The 26923-nt window shown below is 37.5% G+C and overlaps 2 protein-coding genes across 10 annotated transcripts in view; one reads left to right on the top strand and one right to left on the bottom strand.

Moving 5' to 3' along the window:
* Positions 1–2772, top strand: part of KLC1 (kinesin light chain 1) — a 45933-nt gene extending 43161 nt beyond the window's left edge. For 3 of the 6 annotated variants that reach the window (XR_011559077.1, XM_070751580.1, XM_070751584.1), the window contains one exon: positions 1012–2772. Coding sequence is in view for 3 of the 6 variants with exons in the window: in XM_070751580.1 (XP_070607681.1) it covers positions 1012–1077 (66 nt within the window). In the remaining 3 variants the exon portion in view is untranslated. The remainder of the gene's footprint in view (positions 1–1011) is intronic. The other 3 variants (XR_011559076.1, XM_070751613.1, XM_070751591.1) reach the window with 2 other exon arrangements.
* A 5151-nt stretch (positions 2773–7923) lies between these two features.
* XRCC3 (X-ray repair cross complementing 3) lies at positions 7924–22833 on the bottom strand. Of its 4 annotated transcripts, none has more exons than XM_070751647.1 (8): positions 22376–22833; positions 20725–20781; positions 19976–20113; positions 19363–19575; positions 16811–16965; positions 13426–13638; positions 12459–12508; positions 7924–11352 (listed from the first exon to the last, which is right to left on the bottom strand). In XM_070751647.1, the coding sequence occupies exons 1-8, from the start codon at positions 22815–22817 to the stop codon at positions 11103–11105; spliced, it is 1518 nt and encodes a 505-aa protein (XP_070607748.1). In that variant the 5' UTR covers positions 22818–22833; the 3' UTR covers positions 7924–11102. The 4 variants fall into 4 exon arrangements, with proteins under 4 accessions (XP_070607748.1, XP_070607755.1, XP_070607763.1 ...); XM_070751654.1 differs by lacking the exon at positions 22376–22833 and adding an exon at positions 22100–22123; XM_070751662.1 differs by lacking the exon at positions 22376–22833 and adding an exon at positions 21981–22071.
* Between the last annotated feature and the right edge of the window lie 4090 nt (positions 22834–26923).

The following is a 26923-nucleotide window of genomic DNA, read 5'->3' as shown; positions in this document are numbered from 1 at the left end:
CTAACATAGTTGACAATGAAGCAGATGTTTCAATACTAACATGTAACACCAGGAGAGCAAAAACCTATACATAAGTAGTTCTAGTTATCTGAAATATTCTTGCATTCATGTAAAGTCCAAAATAAAATACCCCAATTAAGAACTTCAGTTTTAAAAATGGAACTATTTATAAATGCTGCCAACATCTTTTGAATATAGTAAAGGGTTAATAAAAGTAAAATAGTTGAAAGGATAAAGTCTTCAGTTTGTTAGACATTTATCTTAATACAGTTGTAAGGCTAAATATTTAAATAGCATGGACATAAAAAATGTAAAATGGTTCTATTTTTATAATATAAATATATGATACTTGATGTGCATTTTATATTACAAATAATCATAGTTCTTAGCATTTCCAGGATGCAACACTATTTTTTTCTTACTTGCTGAAGTTGCTGTATTTTCATGAGTTTAGTATGCTGTGGCAGAACTCTTTATCAGTCAATATTATCATACAAACCATAGAATTTAGGATTTAAAAACAAAATTTCCATCTTAAATTCTGAAATAACAGTTTTGAAGATGTTTCATGCTCACATGAATAAAACCAGATAAAAAAATCTGATAGTACAGTTGGCTATTTTGTCTAATAAAAATGATTAGACTGAACACGTGTTTTTCAGATAGCCAGTTTGAGAACAGAAGCAAATACTTCCAGTTTTATGCTTGTGGCGGAAAAGGGTACTTTAATTTGGAGCTTTTTGAATTCCTTCAGTAAGGAACTGAATCAGGCACTGATAAAGCTACCAAATGCTCTTTTTGCATGTTGGAATAAAGCCTATCTAGTGAAAGTGTGCTGAACAATCTTGAAATTCAGTTAAGATCCTAAAACTAATTTTAGGTACAACAACAATCTTTGTTTTTTATTTTGGATTACCATGCATTTTGTTCATTCGGAGTTTGTATTTTTAAATGACTGATGGCACAATTTAGAACTGTATATAAACTCTTTCTGTTCTCTTTCCTATGCAGGGACGAACTAATTGTCTGACAGATTCAAGAGCTAAGAGTGTCAGTCACACTGATTTGGCCCACTGATGTTCTGGAACAGATGCTAGCTAAAAATGTTCGCATGAATCATGAAGCACTGAGATTCATAGGATTTGGGGGTCCCCAATATGATCTTTTTAGCACTTTTTAGGTTAAAGACATAACAGAATGGACTATTTCTAGGCTCTCTTAAAATAACTGGCATTTTAAAGAATCCTAGAGTTAACAATTAGCTTCTTTCTGAAGCATGCTTAGTTTATTGCATTGTTACTAGCAATTTGGAGTTGTGTTAACAGATAGATGTATAGCAGTATTCATAAGCAGAGGAAAATATGCCCACAAAATAGAAAAAGGAACTAAAGTACAAAAAATGCAAAAGCTTTCTTCAACATGTTGTTTTAAAACTGTTACAGGAGCATCCATTCAGTATGTACGCATTTGCTAGAATTAAGGGTTACATTAAGTTCATCATTATAAGGAATAATGACTTTGTATACATTATAGATTACAAATACGAAAATTGTCATATAGCTTATGACATTCAGGTTTTAAAACAGGAAGGCAAGATACTGGTTAATTGGAATAGAATAATTTACACCTCTTGAAAATGACAATATCCAATTAATTGTGGCTTTCTTCAGTCTAAAAATTAATGAAAGTGGTGCAGTTTGCATTAATGTGGAAGAGAAAAGCAGAATAAGCTAAATTCATCAGGTTTTTGGGTTTTTTCATTTTATTACTACAGAACACTCCTTTTTTCTCAGTCCAGAATTATAAGTACTAACTGCCTCTTGAATCTGACTTCTATTTCAGTTTGGAATAAGAAAGGGGGAAAAATAAGTACTCTACTGTGAAGTTGTGGCTTGCAAGAAGGTCTCATAAGAAATTTGTCAGGATAAAAAAAAGCCTATTAGTGGCAACGTTTTCAATCTTCTATTGGACTATTACTCATTTGTGTGATAAAGCCTTTATCTTCTCAGGGGACTAGATAAGAACGGATGTTTATCTCTTTCCCTTTAGCAATACTATTATTTGCAAGCAGGAAGTAGGAAATGTGTGCAAGTCATGATTGTATATCAAGAAAATTAAATCTCTGGCCAATAGGAATAACCAAGCTCAATTAATTTTGCTTACTTTCTTGCAGTACAGTCAATGTTAATGTGAACTGCAGAGGTTAAAGCACTAAAAGGAATGTATGTATTCTAGTTTTATAAAAAATTACATGTAACAAGATTTGTGGTGAAGCTACATCAGTCCAATCTTTAAATGAAAACTGAGATCTTGTCAATGCTGCTGACTGTCTAGGGCTTTTGTGAGAACATTGCATATAATTTGTAAATCTCAGTGAATTATACTTGCTGGTTCACAGTGGAGTTGGCTATATTGTTCTTAACCATCTTAGTTTAAATTCTAAAATTCTGAACTGACTTTGGAAAGCAAATAGAAAGAAACCAAAAAGCTGAAGTAAGATACAATGACTCAATTTTTAAGTTGTTGTATTTGGCATTCCTGTCTGAAAAGGCTTTACGTTACATGGTGGCATATTCTAATACAATTTCAGTCTGTTACTCAAAGTGGACTATAAATATGCCTTATTCAATATATGTTTGAGAATAAGAGCATAAAATTCAAAGCTCTTTGGAATGAAGTGGTTATGTTATTAAAATATTACTAATTTTCCTTATTTTTAACAATTTTTCCATTTTTATTTTATTAAGGAGAAAAAATAAACAAAATGTTCTTCTGTATGGTAACATGGTTGTGAATTACATTGTCCTGTGTTTAATTTTTTTTTTCAAATGAATATTCATATTTAGCTTTATATTCTTATAAAATTACCTCTTGCATGCATACAGCCTAAATGAAAGTTGAAAATATATGCTGCTAAAAAGTTGAAGGGGGACAGCCCTTGGCCCTCTTGTTTTGATCTTATAACAAAGTGTAGTAATATGCTTAGAGGAATGAACCATAATAGCCGTTTCTTCATTCGGTGGGACTAAAATGTTGATCTGTCCAGTAGAATTTATGAATATTACTTTATGTCCTCCAGCTGAGATGAATTCTCAGGTCATCTAGACTTAAAATTCTGGAAATTATAGGATAATCTATTTTTAGAAGAAAAATCTAGTGTTATGTATTACGAATAAGTGAATGACCTAAAATATTAATATTCTAACATGGGAAATAAATATTTGTGGCTAATCTGTATGACTGAGCTAAACTTGGTTCTTAGTCATCTGACTATCCTGCCTTGCTTATTATGGATTTATCTGTGAATAAAAAATGAGAGAAAAAAAATTACCTGATACGTTTCTTTGAAGCAATTTATTCAATACATTTGGTTAGAAAAGTGAATATACATGCTATGGGATGGGCAGTTGTGATAAACTATCACTCTACTGATATACTATTGAGGAATTTATGGATATAATATATCTTCTGCAATGTTACAGAAAGTTACCATATATTTCCAGTTCATGATACAAACATTTCAGCCTTTCACTAATTTAAGTGAGTATTGTGGAAAAATGTATTACATGCCATTCATTTCATTAGACTCTTGTATTTGGTGCAGAAATAACTTTGTGCATCTGTTGTACCTATTTGAAGAATTGAGTCCTCGCCAACAAAAACTCCTATTATAAAGGAATTTTTCTACTCTTAGAAGTAGCTTAAGCAACAATCTGTGTTTTATATACATCTCTAAACTTTTCCTACCAAGTACACGTCTTCATAATAAATGATTTAACCCTGTCTTAGAAATGTATCTGTGGAAACAACAGGGCCATCCAATTAAGTCTACATCTGTCAGCGAATCCCTTTTGGACCTCATAACTGTAATCTGAAAAATAGGTTTGAGGCGTTCAAGTGAAACAAAGAGAAAGTAGCATGAGTAGTAACTATGCGGTTTCTTCCTGTTAGGAAGATTGCCATTTCTCACAACTCTGGGGTTTTTAAGTAAAACAGCAGTTAATTGAAAACTCAGTTGCAATATTAATCTATCTGACATCTGCACATTAAGTGTCTTGGCAGCAACATCATTCTGATAGATTTTTTTCTCTTTAGTTTTTTTTCTTTTATTCTAAAATAGTGATAGTGATAATCTAAATTGCCCATTACATTATATATTTTATAAGGCAATATTGTTCATTAGTTCCCAAATCACATTTTTTTGTCTTATAAAAAAATAAGTTGCAATATTAAATATCGTTTACTTAAGCTACATTTTTAATAGATGATTCTATATCTATTTAAGATGCCCAAGAGTCTAGTTGGCCCCAATACAAATATTTGAAAGAAACCTTGAGGTTGGACTAGAAGACTTCCAAGGTCCCTTCTAATTTTGTTATTCTGTTAAAAATGGTGATTTAGAAAACTTGCCTTGATTCAGTAGTTATTTGTGTGTGTGTGTGTGCGCGTGCACGCACATGCACACACACACAAAAATTTATGAAAAATTGGCAATAGTAGCATCTGGTTTCAATAAAATGCTTCATGGAAAACAATTCAGATGTTTACTACAGATATCTCTCTTTGCAAGCAGGAATGCTGTTTAGATTTAACAATGTTAAACCAGCTGGCTAAAATATGTTTTGTGTTAAACTAATAATTCCTCTGATTATGTAAAATTAAATATTTTTATTATATATATATTTCTGAAACAGATTGTATAGTGTTTTACTGAATTTGTTTACAATGTTGAAATACACCAATTTGTTAACAAGGTCAATTTTCCCACTGAACTCTGCGACTATGAAATCTGCTGAAGTACAAAATACATACTTGTAACATAAGTTCATGTAAAAAAAATGTTTTACTAGAACATGTTTATATTTTGCTGAAGTTATGAATATTCCCTTTTAAAAATATGAAACATTATTTCATTATTGTATATCTCAAAATTAAATAAGAAAAAAATACTTTAAAAAACACATTACTGTAATTCTTAATCTACGTGTAATTATCAAAGTGCAGTTCTATGGCTTCAAATAGTAAATTAAATAGTTTTTGTATCGTGTATGTATGACTTACCGCAAAACTGGATGTAACTAATGGCATTTCATCTGTGCACTTTATGTATGGCAGCACTGATGGGGCTATTGTGTAATGGTAGAATATTCAGCATAACTGCTGATATGGAGTAATTCACATACCCTTTCGAAACTCGCTTCAGAGCACTTAAGGATACTATAATCAGAGAAAAATCAACAAAATAGTTTTTAAAAAGAAATAAGTTGTATTATGTAGTCCTTTACTTACAAGTTAATTAAATGATAGTTCAAAATTACAGTGGCATTGTTTTTCACACTACTGTGGCAGCATCCCATGGTCATATGACCAACATTTAAACTTGTGGCACATGACGCACATTTATGACTGCTGTAGTGTCCCAGAGTAACAACCGTGTTACTAACTGAATAACTGCAGAGATTCACTTAACAACGGTGGAAGGAAAGGGCGTTAATGGGACAAAATTCACTTAACAACTGTCTCCCTTAGCAACAGAAAATTTGATTTCCATCATGGTTGTAAGTTGAGGACTACATGTAGTTCAAAATCAGGGGTATCAAATTCGCGGTGTGCATCACATGCTGACTGTCTCCCCCCCCCTCCAGTTTAGTGAAAGAGAAAAAAGTTCCGATATGTCACGTGACAATGCCACGAGTTGACATCCCTGTTCTAAACAGTATAGTTTTAACACTGGAAAATATTAAAATGGAAATAGACTTAATCAGTTTTTTAGATTTGATTCTCCATATTTTATTTTAAAGATTTGCATTCTTTAAAACAGAACTGTTCTAATGAGGAATTTTATTCTTACAGGAAAAATAATGCATGATCAATTTATCTGCAAAACTAAAAAAAGTGACTGTTTTAAAAGTCATGAAGTCTGTTTTTTTTAATTGGAAAAGCATATTTTCAATTTGCCACCACAATTTCCTTAATTTATTTTGATTTTAAATGGATGTTAGAACAAAAATATTTGCCTTAGGCTAAAGAAGCAGACTCTCTTCAGAAGTATATAGCATGGTGTCTCTTTTGTTTTGTTTTAATCTGTTACAGAGTTGTGAAGTATTTGTTTCATTTTTAAAGCTTTCTTGTTACTCTCAAAGTGTAAAAAATAAAGAATTAAACAGAGCTACGTAAATGTGATTTCTTTATTAGAGGGTCAGAAAACCTATGCATGAAATGTTTGCAATTAGTCTTCAACATTGGTTGCTTAGCAACCCTCGGAAGTTTCAATAGAACGAAGGGGGAGTGTACTTCAATCCATATTTGAAGTTCCAAAAGTGTGCATTTTGCGCATGCAAAACTAAAGCCATCTTTACAGCCATTTGCAATGTTCTGTGATCATGTTTTATGAAATTTTGCTGAAAACCAGCATTTCTGGGTTTTGGCAAAACCATACCTGTAGTGAACCATTGGTTCACTTAATCACTGCATTTGCGTAACAACTGCCACAAAAAAGAACTATTAAAAGTGGGATTCACTTTATGGCCAACAGGAGTAACAACATAGCAAGCAGCTATGAATTCTGGGAGTTGAAATCCAAACATCTTAAAATATTGACTTAGAAAATAACTATGTTCACATAGTCCATGTTCTTTCAAACCATCATTTTTGTAATTCCACCCCATTATCCCATAGAGTCTACCCCACTACTGCATATACAAGATATGCTGCTATATCCAACCCTAATTCTCTACAGAGGGCTTCATCCCCAACTTCTGTGTACCTATTAAACAACTTGTACTTCAAGATTATTGTGTACTGATTCACATTTCAAATGAATGTTTGAGGAATTTATGAAATAAATTTATCCTACAAATGTACAATCTTGAGTAATGCTGCCTGTTTCTCTGTGAAGAATAAGGTTTTTTCCTTAAAAAATGTAGCATTACATTTGGAACATTTGTCTTTAATACCCTGAAGAATATTGCATTGGAGACAAGGACATGTTTTCGTTTAATTTGAACTGTTTGTTTTATCTTCAGTTCATTGTTCTGCTGAAGTTGTTATAGTATTTCTAGTAAGCTGGAAACTTAAGACAACATTGTTAAATATTTTCAGAACAACAATCCAGCCAAAGTCAAGTGTATTATTATTTTGGAAAATTACTAAACATATATACAACTTTTAATAAGTTTGTAATGTAAGTAAACATAGTTTGTATTAGGGAAGCTGAATGTGTTTAATTATTTAGTTATTTAATCAAATGGTCATCTAAATTTTTCTAGTAAAATAATCCAGTTCTGAAGTCTGCTTAAAATGGAATCTAACAAAAGTTCTATCACTTAATTCTTCCAGTCATAATGGAGACAAAACACTCCCACCAGATATTTTCTAGACATTTCTGACATAATTAAAAAGATTCAGCACAAATGAAAATCTAAGATTCTCCATTGCTGCTGCAGTACTCAACATTTGTTCAGTGTGTTAAAATGTTATTACTATCTATTTTAGTATTTACCTGACCTTTTGATAATCATTTTTGTTAAACATGATTTAAAGTACATTGAAATTGCTAACCAAAATGTAAAAACTTTAGCTTAAACAAAAGCTTAATTAATAGTGTATAGATTATTAAGAAATAAAAAAGTCTCATACATTTCTCCTACAGAGAGAATTTATTGGCAGTATAAAGTATTGGCAAATACTTTATTCGGACAAATAGAGTCTAGGTCTAGGATTTCCTATCCTTGAATAAAGTGTGTTTTAATAGAGTAATTTCATAATTTACTAGAACATGCTAACCAAAACTTTGTGATCTGAATATGTTTTAATGAATAAGATTAACTAGATTAAATATTATTTGAACAGGACTTCCTGTGATAATGGGGATTTATGTTTAAATACAGTATAATAAAATATTTCCAGACACACAACACAAAGTGAAGTAATACTCTACATTTAATCATCCATAAATTGCATTGAGAAGCTTCTTCAGGTAACTGCAGAAATCAATTACAGCATTTAGGAAAAACATCTCCCAAAGTCTGATGTGGGAGAAACTGTGTAACAAACTTAAGTATATAGGCACAATATTTGACAATGATATGATAATGTGAAGTTTAATCAGCAGACTATCCCTGCTCATCTCATGGAATCCAACACGTATGTATGGATATTTCAAGTCCTAATGAAATAGTGTCAGTTATCAGGATTAGAAATGTTGTCTTCTGTTACTACATCAGCCCTATGTAATTTCCTTTCCATCAGAGTTGGATTATCCCAACTCTTGGCTTTCCGGAAGACCTTGACAAGTTGTTTTTCTCCCAGGTGCTGAGCCAGTGAGTCCAGGAATGGGTTGGTATAGTCACATAGCTCTATGGACTGGGTTTAATTTTTTGCATCTCATTTGGAAACCCAGGGACCCAGTATGGACGAAGAATGGAGAGGCACACACTGCAAGATGCTTGAAGTCTGGTGTGAAGTTTCCAGTCTGCTGATTTGAGGAGCCATGTTACCTGATGGTGTTGGTCTACTGTGATTCATTAAGTCCAGGGTCAAAGCAGCCATCTACCAGGAGATTTTGGAGCACTTCATGCTTCCTTCCACAGACAAGCTTTATGGGGATGCTGATTTCATTTTCTAACAGGACTTGGTACCTGCCCACACTGCCAAAAGCACCAAAGCCTGGTTCAGTGACTATGGGATTACTGTGTTTGATTGGCCAGCTCGCCTGACCTGATCCCTATAGATAATCTAGGGAGTCGGGCCTGAGTCAACCAGTCAGAGCGGTATCTGGACTCCAGGCTGTTCCTAGTACTGTTCGAGAGGTTTCGCTGGCATGGACCTGTTTACCTCATCAGACAATGTGCATCTTCCCTGATATTGCTCCAGCTTCCCGTCCTCGTGGGTGGATGCCCTCAGGTGTCCCTGGCCCAGGGGCTTCCTTTATGCCATTCTTGCCCCTTCTCCTGGCCATAATTTGGAAGGTGCTGCAGGAAGAGGTGGAGTTACTGTTGGTGGCACTCCACTGACCCAAATGCCCATGGTTTGCTGACCAGGTCAGCCAGGGCCCCATCTACCATCCGGACCCTCAATGGCTTCAGTTAACCATTTGGAGGTTGAGCAGGATCTCCTAGTCCGGGAATTATTCTCCAATAGGGTCATTCAGAAGATGCAGACCGCCTTTCACCATGCGTATTTATGAAGCGACCTGGAAGGCCTTTAGTGTCTGGTGGGGTGAGCACCAGTTGGACACTCAGGGGTGGGTGTTGAACAGGTTCTAGAGTTCCTGCAGGATGCTCTTGAGAAAGGCCTTTCACCCAACATGTTGTGGTGGCAGATTGCTGCCTTGGGCTCTGTTTGGGACTCGGGATCATGATTCCCTAGTTCGTCATCTGGACATTTCTGCCGATAGGGGGATCTAATTCCCCCACTGTACACCGCTATCCCACTTGGGATTCGAATAGTTTTTCAGGCTCTGAACCTGTATGGAAGCTTTGCCTACGACTCTTACTGTGGTAGGTGGAATTTTTAATGGCCATCACATTGCTCAGGAGTTGGTCTTGCCCAACATGTCTGGAGCCGCAACATGAGTTAGAATTCCGTTGGCATACTCTGGACGTGTGGAGGGCTCTCCACATTTATATCTGCAGAACCGCTCATTTCTGAAAGAGGCTGTCAGGCCCAAGGTTAATATGTAAATTCAAAAGCTGGCCTGACACAGAGACCTTGTTCGTATCTTTTTGTCCATTGTTGCTTGGCCAGAAGATCTCACCTTCCACGGTCAGTAGGTGGCTCGGCCTGCATCTCCCGGGCATACAAGGCACATTCTCTTCAGGTGCCTCAAGGCGTGATGGTGCAGTATGGCTACCATAGTGGCCTGGGCTACTCCGGCTTCAGTCAAGGAAATCTGTAGGGAGGCGACTTGGACATCAGTATCTCCTTTCATCTGCTGCTACCAGATTGACACATTAACTTCTGCTGAGGTGGCATTTGGATTTGTTGTCAACTGAGGAAACGGCACTAGGGAGGCGGGTCCTCAGAAAATTCAACCCAGTCCATAGAGCTATAGAACTACAGCAACCCATCCTGGCCTCTCCCTTCGATTCTCAGTAAAAGGGCATGTCCGGTAAGAAGCAACTCCCTTTCTGAAATGATTTTAATTTGAATCGGTTGGGATTTGGCCCTAATTAAACTCTGCTGTGAAGGATTAAAAAATTAGCTATGTATAAGCTCTGCAGAATTGCTATTTGCAAGTTGGGCAGCCACATGAATCATTTAAATAAATAGTAAATAAATATGTACATTTAAATCTTGTTCTCTTTCCCCCTTAAGATAGGGGACATAAACTTACATCGAGTAAGTTTAATCTCTTGCGGTTCTTGTGTATTTTTATATTTTTAGAAATTTAGAAAATCAAATTATTTTTCCTGTGTAGAGATTACCATGGAAGTTACCTCTATTTACATTTAGTGCGCAGCCAGAATATAAATATTTCTTCTTAAGTTAAAACAGCAGGAAAAAAGTTTTAAAAAATACATTTTCAGCTTTGTTCTTTTAAAGGTGAACATGAGACCCAACTAAATCTCCCCAGGAAAAGAATTCCCTAGCTATGCTAGTAAGCTGCATCATGTCATTAATAGTCTACCCTGACTTTAAAAGAGTGCAGCATGTTTTAAATGGATCTCTTAAGTTATTATTTCGGCCTAAGCACTGTCAGTAGGGCAAGTTAATCCTGTATTAAATACATGTAAATGTAACTGCTGACGGCAAAGAATTTTCTTTCTAGAAATACAGTTTAAGCTTCAAAGGTTTTTCAGTTCAAAATTATTGTATCAGAAGTTTGTAATATATATGTTTTGTACTGCTAAAGAGGATTCTTTTATAAACTGAAGTTTCAATTGTTCTATTTTTGTAGTTTAAACTGGAGTTCAAATTACTGTTTTCTGTCATTCTGCGAGCACAATCCAGATCAAATAATACAAGAATTCTGCCGAGCAGGCATTTTGCTGAGCAGACAGGATAATGCAATAGATAAATAGGATGATACAATCGCAGGAACAGATTGAAGATTTTTTATATATTAGCTCCATTGGTTAAAAATGGTTAAAAATACTGCTTTACGTTTCTTCATAATCATGATTGATTTTCCTGATTCCTTTTACACCTTCCGAATTTACAGTATAATAGCAACAATGCTGGGGCAAATGAGGCGCAAAAATAATTCTTAACATTCGAAGGTCACTTTTACTATAGAGTGTTTCTCCACCGGTCAGTGCTTGCTTTACAGTACGACACACCATCAGTCTCATCAACAGCTGATTAGACCAAGTTATTCCCAGTGCTGGAACAACAGTCCTGGCTGAGCAGCTGAAACACAAAGCCAGCAATTACAAAATATTCTATTCAATTTGAACTACGGGGAAATAAGCTTGTTTTTAAATTGATTTCGTGGACTAGGCAAATTGCATTTGCAATAAAAGAAACCTTATTAAACACAGAGGAAATAAATAGTATTCATATAACTATTGCATTTAAATTCCATTGTTAAATCTACTTTTTGTTGTTCCAGAATTGTGCAGCTCCCCACAGCCCAAAATTTACATAATCCTGAGATAGATGAATTATTTATATGGTTTGATCTAAGGCAGAGCTGTCAAATTCAATGGCCTGCAAGCTGGGTGCATCATGCGCTGACCATGACCATGCCTGGTTTAACGAAAGGGAAAAGTCCTGATAGTCACATGATGTCACCACGACAACGTGAGCTTGACACCCTTTAAGGCAATTTTGTTGAACTCTTTAAATTTTATTTTATTTTATTTTATTGGATTTGTATGCCGCCCCTCTCCGTAGACTCGGGGCGGCTAACAGTAGTAAACAGCATATGACAATCCAATATAAACAGTTAAAAACCCCTATTGTAAAACCAAACATACATACAGACATACCATGCATAAAATTGTAAAGGCCTAGGGGGAAAGAGTATCTCAATTCCCCCCTGCCTGGCGGCAATATTAATGCACTGATCCATTTCATGTTTATAAGTGATCTGTCCTAGCAAATGTTATAATATCATATTAAATGCTTCAAAATCACATTAGTAAAATGTATTCCATTGCATCGTATTAATCTGAGGAGACATGCTGTCTGTTGAAAACTTATTTTAACTAAGAAGAAAGTTCTGTTGAATAGAGGTGTGGCTGCTTACAGCTTCACTCATCACGGTTACAAAGAATCCATCTAAAATCAGGTGTTTACACCTTGTGTTTGGGGCTAGCCATAGAATCCAATAGTAATTCTTACATCATTCCAACTCAAAATGAGTCATTCTAGGTAGGCTTAGAAGAACCCAGCACCAGCACATGCACACTACCACACACATGCAACACGTATGTGCTATGTGTTTAGATCTTTTTCTCTTTGTGTGTGCGCGTGCATGCACATGTGCTTGCTGAATTTCTTTTTCCACTCACCTTTGAGTATTCCAAACAGCATCTTCCCTCTCACTCATTGCATCAGTTACCTAGAATATGAAAAAGAAATCAAGAAAAAACGTACATTCAATGCTTTATCAAAATGTATTAATAGGAAAGAAAGAAAGAATTTTACTTCAAATTATTTACTTGAAATAAAATACTTTGGCTAAACTATAGTTAATTAACCAATCTTAATTATGATGAGAGACAGAATTTTACATCCAAACATTACATTATTATTATTATTATTATTATTTATTGGATTTGTATGCCGCCCCTCTCCGGAGATTCGGGGCGGCTAACAACAATAATAAAACAGTATACAAAATAATCCAATACTAAAAATGATTAAAAACCCATTAATATAAAAAACCAAACACACATACAGACATACCATGCATAAAATTGTAAAGGCCTAGGGGGAAAGTGTATCTCAATTCCCCCATGCCTGGCAGCAGAGGTGGGTTTTAAGCAGCTTACGAAAGGCAAGGAGGGTGGGGGCAATTCTAATCTCTGGGGGGAGTTGGTTCCAGAGGGCCGGGGCCGCCACAGAGAAGGCTCTTCCCCTGGGTCCCGCCAAGCGGCATTGTTTAGTTGACGGGACCCAGAGAAGACCCACTCTGTGGGACCTAACTTGTCGCTGGGATTCGTGCAGCAGAAGGCGGTCCCTGAGATAATCTGGTCCGGTGCCATGAAGGGCTTTATAGGTCATAACCAACACTTTGAATTGTGACCGGAAACTGATCGGCAACCAATGCAGACTGCGGAGTGTTGGTGTAACATGGGCATATTTGGGAAAGCCCATGATTGCTCTTGCAGCTGCATTCTGCACAATTCTTAACTATGAATGTCAATAAAGTGTTTAAATCAAGGTCCAGTCAAATATTAAAAAACAGTTACAGGCATATGCCTGTCATGAAATTAATGGGATGTTGCTAAGGTTAAGCAAACTCTGCTACCTTACCTGATTAATGCATATTACGGGGGTCTGAAACCTGCAGCTTAATCTGTGAAGTTTTGCCCCAAATCTCTGTAAATATTTAGCTTTCTGGACAGAATCTTTGGTACTGAATTCACATCTGAACAAGGCAGCAATGGAGTCAATAATGATTAGCCGCACCATTCCTCTCGAGAGCAGCAAGCTAAGTCTCTTAGTAATGCAGTCATTGAAAGTGTCCTGTAATAAAGAAATACAGCAAGATGTATGTCAAGTACAGCACAGTTGTAAAAAAAAAAATGTGCTCCAGTGGATACACAGTAATTACTACAGTAGCTAGAATAATCCTTATTGCAAGCTTTTGTATTTATTTGCAATGCCAGCAAACCACAAATTGTAAGCTCAATCCATCAGAGCTTCACTGAGTCAGGAAACTCAATGACAATTACAGCAATGTGGCAAATCTATGCACATTATCTTGAGACTAAGTCGCAACCCTTCTGAATGTATAATAGGATTACATTAAGATTTTTACAACAGGATTACTGGTATGGCTCCTCATTCTAAAACAATTTCTTCTAGAGTAAATATCCTTTTTCCATGCTTGTAAATAGGATTATTCAAAGCTTCTTTCTGCCAAAGCGGAGTAGCATTTTCTAAACAGTGATATTTTTCCAGGGTTTCAGATAGGGGTCAGTTCCCTGGACATGGGTCCTGCCTAATGTCACCATCAGCACTGAAATAAATACCAACAGGAAAGGATTAATTGTGCCCAGCACAAATTGATTTAAATCTAAGTTTAAAATAAAGGAATGGTGGCATGCTATGCCATTGCCCATCTACCCCATTGAGGTGTTTTTTTCTTGCAGTCATTTTCTAAATCAGTGCTTTTTATTCCTTTTTTCAACTTCTACTACTACATCGAATATGGTTATATTATGTTCTGTTTGAGAGAATTTGCTGACTGACAGATAGCCATCATTTTGAGGTCTTTTAGGAAATGACTTTTTAATATGCCATTGGCTTGGAAAGAACAAAAGGAAAGCATTTGACATACAGTACATTTTTCTCTTGGGCATCCCATTTTTGTTTTTCCTTTCCTTGAAAAAATATAAATAATGTTAAGCAAAAGGCATCCTGTGAAATTCCAGAATATGCCAGAGGAAAAACAAGCAACTGATTAAGCGAGATCAATTTCTCTTTAAAATCGGTACAATGCAATGCCTAGTTGGAAAGATTTTCTACGCCTGCAGCATAGTAATAAAATGCCAATCAATTGCTCACTCTGCCAATTTTGAAACAGCAAATGAAGTCTCCCCCTGTCCTTGATTCCCTTTCTATCTCACTTACTCCCTTCTAGTTGAATTTGTCCTAATTGAGGGCAGCGATGCCACACCCTTGTCTCCAGAGTACAAGTTTGTGGAGGTTTGCAGGCTGATTTTATCACAGTCCCTGAGTTTTACTGCTGTCCACCATTTAATGGACAAACTGTTCTAACGTTAGAGGTATACTTGGGAACAAAATGCAAATTAACGTTAATCAGTGAGGCAGACTATAATTTGCCTTCTATGCCCAAAATTAAAATTCAAGGCAGGAATAACATTTAAGACAATATATACCTTTATAAAAATAAGCAGCATATGATTCTGTGATTTGGAATTTACTAATGATGGATGGAACCCTGCTTTTATTCAAACTGATTCTTTTAGTTTGCTCTCGATAGCAAGATAGGTTGTGCAGGAAACCCCGAAACAAGATTCTTTAAAAATCTTTATTCAGTTGACTTAGTGCCAAAAAAATAGGCATCCTTCAAACTGAGAATCCTTCAAATCTCACCAGCATAGTTTCATAGCTCTGAGAACAAAAACACTTACTTTTTTATTATAAAATAGAAGAAAAACGAACACTCATTTTTAAGAAGTTCTGTACTGTTTTTCGCAGTACTCAAGTTCAAATCTGACCTGTTGAATGTGTTCTGTAAGTTAAGATCTTTTTGATGAGACCATTTTTAAGGTCTTGCAATTTAATGGATGTTTTATATGCGTTGTCTGCAGTATTTTAGCTTCATATTGAGAAAATTGAGAAAGGCTAACTCTATATAGCTCACAGTCACTCATGCCCTCATCACCTCGAGGTTCGATTACTGCAACGCTCTCTACATGGGGCTACTTTTGAAAAGTGTTCGGAAACTTCAGATCGTGCAGAATGCGGCCGCGAGAGCCATCGTGGGGCTTCCTAGATTCGCCCACGTTTCTGCAACACTCCACGGCCTGCACTGGCTGCCGATCGGTTTCCGGTCACAATTCAAAGTGTTGGTAATGACCTGTAAAGCGCTACATGGCATTGGGCCAGAATACATCCGGAACCGCCTTCTACTGCACGAATCCCAGGGGCCGATAAGGTCCCACAGAGTTGGCCTTCTCTGGGTCCTGTCGACCAAACAATGTCGTTTGGCGGAACCCAGGGGAAGAGCCTTCTCTGTGGCGGCCCCGGCCCTCTGGAATCAACTCCCCCCAGAGATTAGAACAGCCCCCACCCTCCTTGTCTTTCGCAAATTACTCAAGACCCACCTTTGTCGCCAGGCATGGGGGAGTTAGGATATTCCTTCCCCTAGGCCATTACAAGTTATGTATGTTATGTTTGTGTGTATGTTTGGTTTTAATAATAAGGGTTTTTAGTTGTTTTATTAAATTGGATTGTTACATGTTGTTTTTTATCATTGTTGTTAGCTGCCCCGAGTCTGCGGAGAAGGGCGGCATACAAATCTAATTAATAATAATAATAATAATAATAATAATAATAATAATAATAATATATTTTGTAAAAACAAATAAATCTCTTTTTTTTCTGAAGAGATTTGCTGAGAAATGGCATCTATGGAAAGAGCACTATAAATTTAATGCAAAGTGTGAGTAATTGTCACTTTGATTTACAAAATACATATGCTGCATTGGAATGTAGCATCAAAGCTCTTTTTCAGCTGCATAGTTTGAATGTCATCTTTTGAAGCACTGACAGCAGGCGTGGGTTCCTCCCGGTTCGGACGAGATTGTCTGAACTGTTAGTGATCCACAGGTGATATAACGGTGGCGTCATGGATCCGGTTCTGTTGGTGTCAGTCCGTGTGTGCCATCTTTTTTTCTGAATTTCCCTGTGTTTCAATGGCTTCTCCTTGCTCTCTGCTTGGAAAACCCCCTCTTGCCTGCCACTGAGCTAATGCTGACCTTTATTTCTTCGCCCGAAGCACAACTGATCAGCTCCTCCGCTGTGTTTCAGGCTGAATCCACCTGCTGAGCATGCACGGAAGTGAAATTGCAGGAGCGGAGCGAACACGCATGAAACGTCGCGATGCAAACAAGTGGTGAAGGTAAGTGGAACCCACCCCTGACTGACAGTCAGATAAAATACTCACCAGGTCTGCAGCATGCTCAACAAATATTCTGCTTCCAAATTTTATCTTCTGCGTCACCTCAGATGGAACATCACTCCTCAATTTTGGCAGCTGCTCAATCAATTGCTGCAGACGTTTATTAGGAAAAACATCTTCTGTGCAAATGTAAACTGCACCTGTAATGAAGGCCGAAGCCATCTGAAATTACTGGCTTCTCTTTGTGGCAGTCAGCTGGAACACATACAACACACAGAGACACAGACACTGGGAAAAGATAATAATTTCCCTTTTTTTAAAAAAAAATGTTTATATGGCAACCCATTTCATAACTGCAACTGTGTGTGGCTTACAAAATAAAAACTAGTAATACCAATAGCAAAACCCAGTATAAATAGACAATACAGAACATTCGTTCAGGACAACAACATGCAATATAGTGAAAACCCACCCGAGACATTGCCTTAACCTCATGACCCCCATGGCCCAGGAAAACAGTCATACACTGCTCAAAAAAATAAAGGGAACATTAAAACAACACATTCTAGATCTGAATGAATGAAATATTCTCATTGAATACTTTGTTCTGTACGAAGTTGAATGTGCACAACAGCAGGTGAAATTGATTGTCAATCAGTGTTACTTCCTTAGGGGGGCAATTTGATTTCACAGAAGTTTGATTTACCTGGAGTTATATTGTGTTGTTTAAGTGTTCCCTTTATTTTTTTGAGCAGTGCATTTTTAAGGCTATCTGGAATACCAGCAGTGTCTTGCTGGACCCTGGGAATTATGATATTCCAAACGGCAAGCACTGCAACCGAAAATGCCTGTTTCAAAAGCTGCAGTGGATACTAGTACAGATATTCATCAACTTATATCAGTTCATTTAGTGACCATTTGAAATTACAATGGTACTGATAAAAGTGACTAATGACCATTTTTCACACGACCCATTGGAACCTCATCCTATAGTCGTGTGATTAAAATACAGATCCTTGGCAACTGATTCATGATAGTTGCAGTGTCCTGGGATCCTATTGGGAACATGTTTCACCTTTAGAAACCTTCTGTCAAGCAACATCAATGGGGAAGCCAGCTTAACTTAACAATTGTGTTATTTATTTAACAACTGCAATGATTCACATAACAACTATGGCAAGAAAGGTCGTGAAATGGGTCAAAAATCACAAACATCTTATTTAGCAATAGAAATGTTGTGCTCAATTGTGGTTATAAGTTGAGGGCTATCTGTACAGAAAGACCTGAGCTCATAAGCAGAACCATACTTGCAAACGGATGCCCATGTGCCACTTCTATGTTGGTTGAGGCAGGCAGGATTCCCTTGAGTACCATTTGTTGGAGGTCAAGGGAAAGGGAGGGTTTTGCCTTCTCTTTCTTCTCAAGATCCCCATGTACAATTGATGGGCCACTGTGTGACACAGAATGCTGGACTCGATGGGCTTTGGCCTGATTCAGCATGGCTCTTTTTATGTTCTTATGCAAATGAAATGTTTTGATTCAACCCTAACAACCATAAATAATAATTGAAGTGATGGCAGCAATGCCATAACCATGAAAAAGTATTTCATCTTTCAACAAAAATGTAGGCTGAAAATTAGGCTGAGGCTATACTTGAAGGAAAATGCTTGTAGATCAGATGGTTCTATGCTGAAGAAATAGTTCTCTGAGTGCACAAAGCAAATTTCTAGAGAAAAAAATTATTTGATTTCAGCAACTGATGTTGAAGGTAATTGGTTTCTTCAATAATGTAATGACAAATATAGGATTCTCAAAAATGTATTTGGAGCCAAATAAGAGAAAATTTACTACATCCTTTTAAGCTTTTATAAACCAAACTCCTAGTTCTTATAGATCGTTGTTGTTAGTTGTGAAGTCAAGTCCAACTCATTGCGACCCCATGGACAATGTTCCTCCAGGCCTTCCTGTCCATTTAAGCTCGCACCAACTGCTGCAGTGACTCCATCCAGCCACCTTATTCTCTGTCGTCCCTCTCTTCTTTTAACCTCAAACTTTCCCAGCATTAGGCTCTTCTCCAGTGAGTATGTCTTTCTCATTAGGTGGCCAATATATTTGAGTTTCATCTTCAGGATCTGGCCTTCTAAAGAGTAGTCAGGGTTGATCTCCTCTAGGACTATCCAGTTTGATCGCCTTGCATTGCAAGGGACTTGCAGGAGTCTTCTCCTGCACCATAGTTCAATGGCCTCAATTCTTTGGCGCCCAGCCTTGCTTATGGTCCAATTTTCACCACTATGCATTGCAACTGGGAAAATCATAGCCTTGACTATATGCACTTGTGTTGACAGGCTCCTGATGGGCTCAAGATTGACTCAGCCTTCCCATCCTTCTGAGGTTGGTAAAATGAGGACCCAGATGTTGATGGCAATATGCAAACAATGCTTACGTTGTAAACTGCTCAGAGACTGCTGTAAAGCACTACGTGGCATTATATAAGCCTAAATGCAATAGTCAATCATAATGCAATAGTATGCAACACGGCAGGGAGTCAAGAATTCTGCTCAAAACCAATTAAAAGATTAAAACATCATACTTCTTACCAGATTCTAGTCCGCCATATCTGTATGGATACTGCACAGAAAGACACAGCTGCAAAGCAATCTGAGTCTTCCCAGCAGAGCTCTCACCAGCAATTTCAGTAATTCCTGTATGGGGAATTCCACCTCGGAGCAAGCCATCTAGAACCGGGCAGCCCAGACTCAGCTTCTGGCCTTGGGAAGTGCTGGGGGCTTTGTTTTGAAACAGCTGGAGTGCTAAAACAATTTGACACAGCAGGTTTACTTAATATACTTGTATGTCACTTTCAATGTAATTATCATTAAGTGGTTCACAAAATAAAGGCATCAGCTGGTTCAGAAATCCTCAGCAAACATTCAGTTAAGACATCCATCAAAAGCACAACATTCTATTTTGGTAGCAGAAAAAGAATATAAGGTGGAAAAGGCATAAAATAAGTTTTCAAAATTAGAGAAAGAGAAAAGGTGCCTTGTTACCATTTTAGGACATAAACACATCAAATTTTACAGCAAGTTAAAGGATTCAATTGGATTTTAACAAAAATCTGGATGATCAAATCCCACTATATGTTCAATTTATAGGTTTATAGCAGTCTAATAATGTTTAAATTGTTTAGAAAAAAGCTAGTTTATTTACCTGTAAAAACAGAGTTTTTTCTCAAAGTACTAGAAATTGTTCTTAGTAGATATTGTACATCTGTCTTGGATAGCTTTGTTAACCTTTGCAAATCTGATCCCGAAAGATGGAAAATGTCTTTAATTGATGTTATATTTGCTGAAATAAGAGAATTTATTCTATAATCAATATAGATATATTTATTTTATTTGGAAAGTGGGGATATTACAGGGCATAGACATGTTATTACTTTATTTTCTTCTTGAATCTTATATATCTTAGAATGCCCTATTCATCTCAATGCAATTTATTTTTAAGTAGACATGAACAGCGTGGCACCATTAATTCAGAGATCATGCAAGTAGATTTTTCTAAAGCAAAACTGTGAAACTATAATTATTCACTGCTGCTCAACTATTCAGAACATTCCTTATCACTGGCGTGCATGCATGCATTCATTCTTCATATTTCTAAACAGCAACTGAGAGCAAGGCTAAAAAAATCCCATCAATGATTAGCTATAGACACACTCAGAGATGTTTATTTAGAAGTGAGTCCAACATGGCTTGTTCTTACAAATTTCAAACTGTAACCTTAGCTTTTTTCCAGATCTGGATACACCCAATTTCAACACAATCAGCATTTACCCAACTATAGTCTATACAATCCCTTAGTCAAATACAGCAAGGCAGTTTTCTTACACAATCAATATATAAAACTGAGAGGGATGACATATAACATGAAAACAAGGATTTATAGAATTAATGTACCTTTTTTAATAGCTGCAATCACTCTAGGGTTCATGTCAAACTTATCCCAGTCCATTTCTTCACAAATTCAGAGCCACACAATATTAAGTAACATGGAGGAAGAAAACTGAGTAAGATATAGCTTTAGAAAGATGCTAACAGAAAGACTTGAAATAGTTTTCTACATCAGCTTTGCTCCTTGATCTCAGTATTATTTTCTCAATTTTTCTTTAATGCTTTTATGTTAACTAGTGTTTTATATAATGATTTGCAATTGCTAGACTCCTTGGCTTGTTTTACTTTCAGGTTACTTTTAGAATGTGAAAAACTATCAGGGGTGGAGAATGGTTCACGCCCAAACTGCATGAGACAATGGTTCTTACTTAGGTGGAAAAATATGAGGACTGATTGATTGATTGTATTTATATGCCGCTCATTCCCAAACAGAGTGGTCAACAATAGTTATAAATACAACAATAGTAAAAAACAGTAAAAATACAACAATAACATCAACAGTATCATAAAAATGATATCATAAAAAATCATGCATACATTATAATCAATCTAGTTCTGATTCCAGGCCTGCTGGAAATGCCAGGTGTTAACAGCTTTCTGGAAGATCGGTAGAGAGGAGATACTGTAGTGCAGATCTCTGGGGGCAGTTGATTCCACAGGGTCGGAGCCACCACAGAGAAGGCTCTTCCCCGAGGTCCTGCAAACGGACATAGTTTGGCGGATGGGACCTGGAGAAAGCTGGCTCTGTGGGCCCTTTCTGGCCGCAGTGAGGTATGAGGACAGAGGAGGTCCCATAACATGAGATTGATCAAGACATATTGAATGTTGCGAAAGTGGATGCAAGTGCTTCATCACCCAGAATAAAGAATCCTACGCATAAGGGGGCTTCCCTCTATTCTTGTGGAATCAAACAGATCTGTTAAGACATCGAGTAAGACATGTAGGAAGAATGTGAATGAACTTCTATTCTGAAGGTGAACAAAAAATAATGACAGTTGAATGAAAAATAAAGCTGCCACCTCTATAAGTAAAAGTAAAGGCATTTTAATAAATGAAAAAACAATAATGATTGAACTCTTTTGTTACCTATGTGTACTTCTTCATAGGATCTTTATTTGCCATATAGTTCCAGCCAAGCACAGACTCAAAATTCAAAACCAGCTTGAAAAAAATGCCAATACTGAAAGCGTTTTCAAAAACTCAACTCAAACTCCACCGAGAGAAGCCCATTAAGCAAGAATCTCTTTTAAATTATCTCCTACCTTCAGCGAGGGATCCTAGCCTTAGAAAAGAGAAAGGCGCTAACCAGAATGAGCCTAAACCGCGGAAAGCGTGGGCCAATCACAAAATGCTGGAAATAGTTAATTAGCCAATCACGAACCCGTCATCAAGATCACAGCTTCTCAAACTTCGCTGTCAATGTAAAAGGCGCATGCGGCGTTAGTCTCTAGTCTCTGCGCACGCGTACGAGCCTCCTCTCTCTCCTTTTCATTTTCCTATTTGGCCTGACATGCCTTGAAGGGGATTGGCTGAGAAGAATATATATCAATGGAGAAGGGAGGGGAGTCGGCCCACCATTGTAATGTTGAAAACAACAGCTCTGCTTTTCCCCCCTCCCCAAAAGAGAAACGTTTGATTGGTCCGAGGAGATGTCTACCTTTAGCGAACGCGACGGCGATTGGATAGCCGTGGCGGAGGCGGTGGCTTTGGATTGGGTGGTTGGGGTGGATCGATGGTAAGGGTGCGTCGCCGTGTGGCGGCGGCGGCGACGGCTGTGGGGCGAGTTCTGAGGCGAAAATGTCGGGGCGCGAGGTCCCTGAGGGGAAAAAGTTGATTCGCTCCCCTAGTGGGCTCCGAATGGTCCCCGAAAGCCGGACAGCGCAGAGCCCTTTCGGATTGGAAGAGCCGCCGTGGGTGCCGGATAAGGAGGTAACGGTGGCAGGGCGGCTCAGGTCTGGACCCTCGTTCGGTGTTCTGTCGCCCCCTCCTGCCAGTCTTTGCCGCCCTCCGCCGAAGCCTCTCCCTTCGGTCCCTATTCCTGTGGAGACCGTTGGAACAGCAGGCCTTTTTCGGAACTTCATCGGTGCTTTCCGCCTCATCTCCACCCCCCTTTTGACATACATGTCTCTTCCCCTCGCGGGAGCGCTCCCCTCCCCCAATGAAGGTCCCACTGCGACGCTCGAAGCGCGCCCTGAATCCAGGCGGTTGGGTCGATTTCTTCGAATGCACCGCCTTAAAATCGCCCCTCCACGTAGAATACCAGAAGGGCTCGCTAAAAACGGGGCTAGAACTTGACGTGCCGTTTTTCGGTTCGCCAGCAGGAGGAGTGCCTGAGTAGGAAACAAATGGTGGCTTGATTAGAGGGGTCCTTTTTTATTATCATGGCTTTGGTTGGGAACCACCCGAAATTGATTGCAACATAAGCAGCTGGATAGAGGCTTTAAAGAAATACAGTTGAGAATACAGTATTGGAGACAATGGAAAGAATAGTCTTAGAAAAGTATATACTGCACTACTATTATTAGTTTTTTTCTCATCATTCCTATCACTCGTCTCCTCCCACTTATAGAAACATAGAAGATTGATGGCAGAAAAAGACCTCATAGTCCATCTCTGAGTCCTCGGAGAGGGGCGGCATACAAATCTAATAAATTATTATTATTATTATTATTATTATTAATTATTATTTATCATCATCATCATCATCATCTAGTCTGCCTTTATACTATTTCCTGTACTTTATCTTAGGATGGATATATGTTTATCCCAGCCATGTTTAAATTCAGTTACTGTGGATTTACCAACCACGTAAAATTGTAATTGGATTGGTGGGTATTGGATTTGTTATTATGTACTGTTTTTACCCTGTTGTGAGCCGCCCCGAGTTTGCGGAGAGGGGCGGCATATAAATCTAATCTAATCTAATCACGTCTGCTGGAAGTTTGTTCCAAGCATCTACTACTCTCAGTAAAATATTTTCTCATATTGCTTCTGATTTTTTCCCCAACTAACCTCAGATTGTGTCCCCTTGTTCTTGTATTCACTTTCCTATTAAAAACACTTCTCTCCTGAACATTATTTAACCCTTTAACATATTTAAATGTTTCAATCATGTCCCCCCTTTCCCTTCTGTCCTCCAGACTTTACAGATTATGACTGTATGACTGTAACTTGTTGCTTGTATTCTTAAGGGTTTTATTAATATTGTTTCCTGATTGCTAATTTGACCCCTATGCCAATCATTGTGTTGTATCTCATGATTTTTGACAAATGTATCTTTTCTTTTATGTACACTGAGAGCATATGCACCAAAGACAAATTCCTTGTGTGACCAATCACACTTGGCCAATAAAGAATTCTATAAGGTTTACTTTCAGTAATGGTTAATGGATTAAGTATATGTTTTGTGGGAGAAACTAGCTTGGGTGGGGGATTTCAAGGGAGAAGTATTCTGCTCATTTATGGAATTCCCATTCATGGAAATATTAAAAGGAACCTGGTCCATAGCTAAAGAGACGGGGAAACAAATCATGGCTTGGAAAGAAAAACTGAGGTGATGGGTAGAAGCTGCAGGATCTTAAGAGGCAGAAAAGGCAGTCTGTTGTTTCAGACTTACTACTATTGAAACAAAAAAGAAAGATGTAAATGTGCTCAGTAGAGCAAGTGGTTCTACCACAAACCAGAATTGACAACATATAATAAATCATGCTTTGCAAATGCTAGGTTGGTAAATAAAAATAAACAAGTCCTTAGCTAAATGTGTTGTACATATTTTATCAAATACTGAAAATTATGAATTATCCAAAAGTTTCAACAACATTGCAAACTATGCTAGTTCTAGGATGTTTGTTAAATGATGTCAAAAATAGGTATTTGTCTAAAAAGTAGGTCGGAGCTTAGAATGTTGTCCAAGAACAATAGGATAAAGTACATTTCACAGCAGCCCAACATACTTTATGTTCCATGAATCATGAAAAATATTGGCAGTATATATTGTCCTCATGTTGAGGAATAAAACTTTGAGACTTGTAAAATACAAGTCTTCAAAACAATATATGTGAAGGTTAACATTCTGTAGTAATCTTGATTTCTTCAAGTCTACCTTCCTTTTCCCTGTATAACATATTTTAATGCTCAATATAAATTTGTGTTTTTCATCTTTTTAAGTAATATGTATTTCAAGCACTATCTGAAAAATATATAATATAAAAGAGAAGAAAATCAAGGGCCCACGAGTCAGTTATTAAAAGTACATTAGAAGAAATGGTAACATTTGAGATTGATTTCAAGCAGTTTTGAATCTGGAATTTAGATGCGATCTCAGAAAGATGTCCTTGGCTGGGTTGTACTAATTGTGCTTGAATATGAACTACAGATGATCTTGTATTTTTTCTTTTAGTAGGAAAATATTATGGTACAGGAAATGATCTCTGTGGAAGTAATTTATGAGGCTTGCTCATGTAAACCAATTAGGCTTTTTAGAATTGTTTTACACAAAATGTAATGTATTTTTTTAGTTTTTGGATGAAACAGTCAAACTTAAATATCTTTGTATTATTTTATAGTGTCCTAGATGTATGCAGTGCAGTACAAAATTTGACTTCATAACCAGAAAGGTAAGAATTTTGATGCAAGTTTATTGTAGAGCATTCCCCTGAAAACAATAAAATGGCCTTGCTATAGTCAGTCAATATTGAATGTTCTGCATACCAAATGAATATGTTATAAATGTATCATTTAAGACAGTGGTTGTTTATTTTTCATCTTCTACAACTGCATGTCTCAAGGAGCAACTGGGTGACTTAAAACATTTTACAAATATTTAAAACAATAGAAACATCAAAACTAAATATATACAGCAGCCAAGATAATTAAATAACTGACCTTATTATGGGGACATGTCTTATTTTTGGTTAAACACGAATGTGTGTGTGTGTGTACATACATACATACCATATTCTTGGAGTATAAGACGCACCTAGATTTTAAGGTGGACAACATGGAAAAAAGTATTTTTAACCAAATTGTGTAGTAATATATTATTTAATAAAATACAGGGTAGCAGAATACTTTTTACAACCATGTACACTTTTTACAAACTTCAAAATTGACAGTGTTAAGACTTGTGGATTTCAACTCCCAGAATTCCTCCTCCAGTCATGCTAGATGGGGTAATTAGAAGTCAAAAATACTTCAATTTTTGCAAAAAAATGGGGTGGGCAAAGGATCTGAGAAGCCTGTAGGGAGCTCCTGGGTGCTGGGGGAAGGCAAAAACAATTTTTGCAAAAAGTTTTGCAGGTTTTGGGAAGCCTGCAGAGAACTCTGTGTGCTGGGGAATGGCAAAATGCCCCCATTTTTGTGAAAAATGGACCAGTTTTTGCCTGTTTATTCACAAAAATGGGAACATTTTTGTCTTTTCCCAGTCTCACGAGTTCTCTGTAGGCTTCTCAGACCATTTGCCCACCCCATTTTTGCAAAAAAACAGGCCCATTGTTCACAAAAGTGGGATGTAGGGGGCTGTAGATATATGGATGTAGTACTGGCTGCCAGAATAAAAATCTGTTCATTAGATGGCAGAGTAGCTTTACTACTATCTAGCATTCGTTCAAACTTATTGCAATCCTGATCGGGTAGCCCAAATATTTCTCATCACAAAATATGTTTGCTTGACATATATAATTTGGATTGGCAGTCTATTTCAGATAGTGAAGGAAACATTTGGCTTGATCAAATGTTATTTTCACATTGTATGTCAAGCTGTGTATAGACTAACCATGGACGATTGAAAAAACCCAGTTGTCTAATTCAGTGGTCCCCAACGTTTTTTCCACCAGGGACCAGTTTCAGCAAGACAATTTTTCTATGGCCTGGTGGGGGCGGAAAGGGGTGTGGTTGGGGGCGGGATTAAGCATGGGGGTGCTGGTCCTCCCCGCCCCTCTTTCCCGCCATTGCCCTGTGGCCGGCAGAACCTGTGGCCCAAGCCCTCTTGCCCGGCAAGAGGTGAAGCGCTGGAGGGAGGGGGTCAGGCCGGCCCTCCTGCCTCCCCCCCAGCCAAAAACACAAAGGCGTGCCGCAGCAGAAGCCAAAAGAGGCTTGAACCTCCCGGTCCTTCCCGCCCCTCTGTCCCATCCATCATCCTGTGGCTGGCAGAACCTGCCTCCCAAGGCCTCTTGCCTGGCGGGAGGCGAAGCGCTGGAGGGAGGGG

Source organism: Erythrolamprus reginae, chromosome 1, assembly GCF_031021105.1.
Source record: "Erythrolamprus reginae isolate rEryReg1 chromosome 1, rEryReg1.hap1, whole genome shotgun sequence".
Lineage (NCBI taxonomy): Eukaryota > Metazoa > Chordata > Lepidosauria > Squamata > Dipsadidae > Erythrolamprus > Erythrolamprus reginae.
Note: the sequence above shows the minus strand (reverse complement) of the source record. Positions and strands in the feature narration are given on the sequence as shown.

Coding starts and splice junctions, on each gene's coding strand:
- XRCC3 (XM_070751647.1), bottom strand. CDS start 22,817: ATGAGGCGGAAAGCACCGATGAAGTTCCGAAAAAGGCCTGCTGTTCCA. Junction 20,114..20,724: donor GATTGCAGCTATTAAAAAAG/GTACATTAATTC, acceptor CTCTTATTTCAG/CAAATATAACATCAATTAAA. Junction 11,353..12,458: donor GCTGTTTGGAATACTCAAAG/GTGAGTGGAAAA, acceptor TTTGTGTTTCAG/CTGCTCAGCCAGGACTGTTG.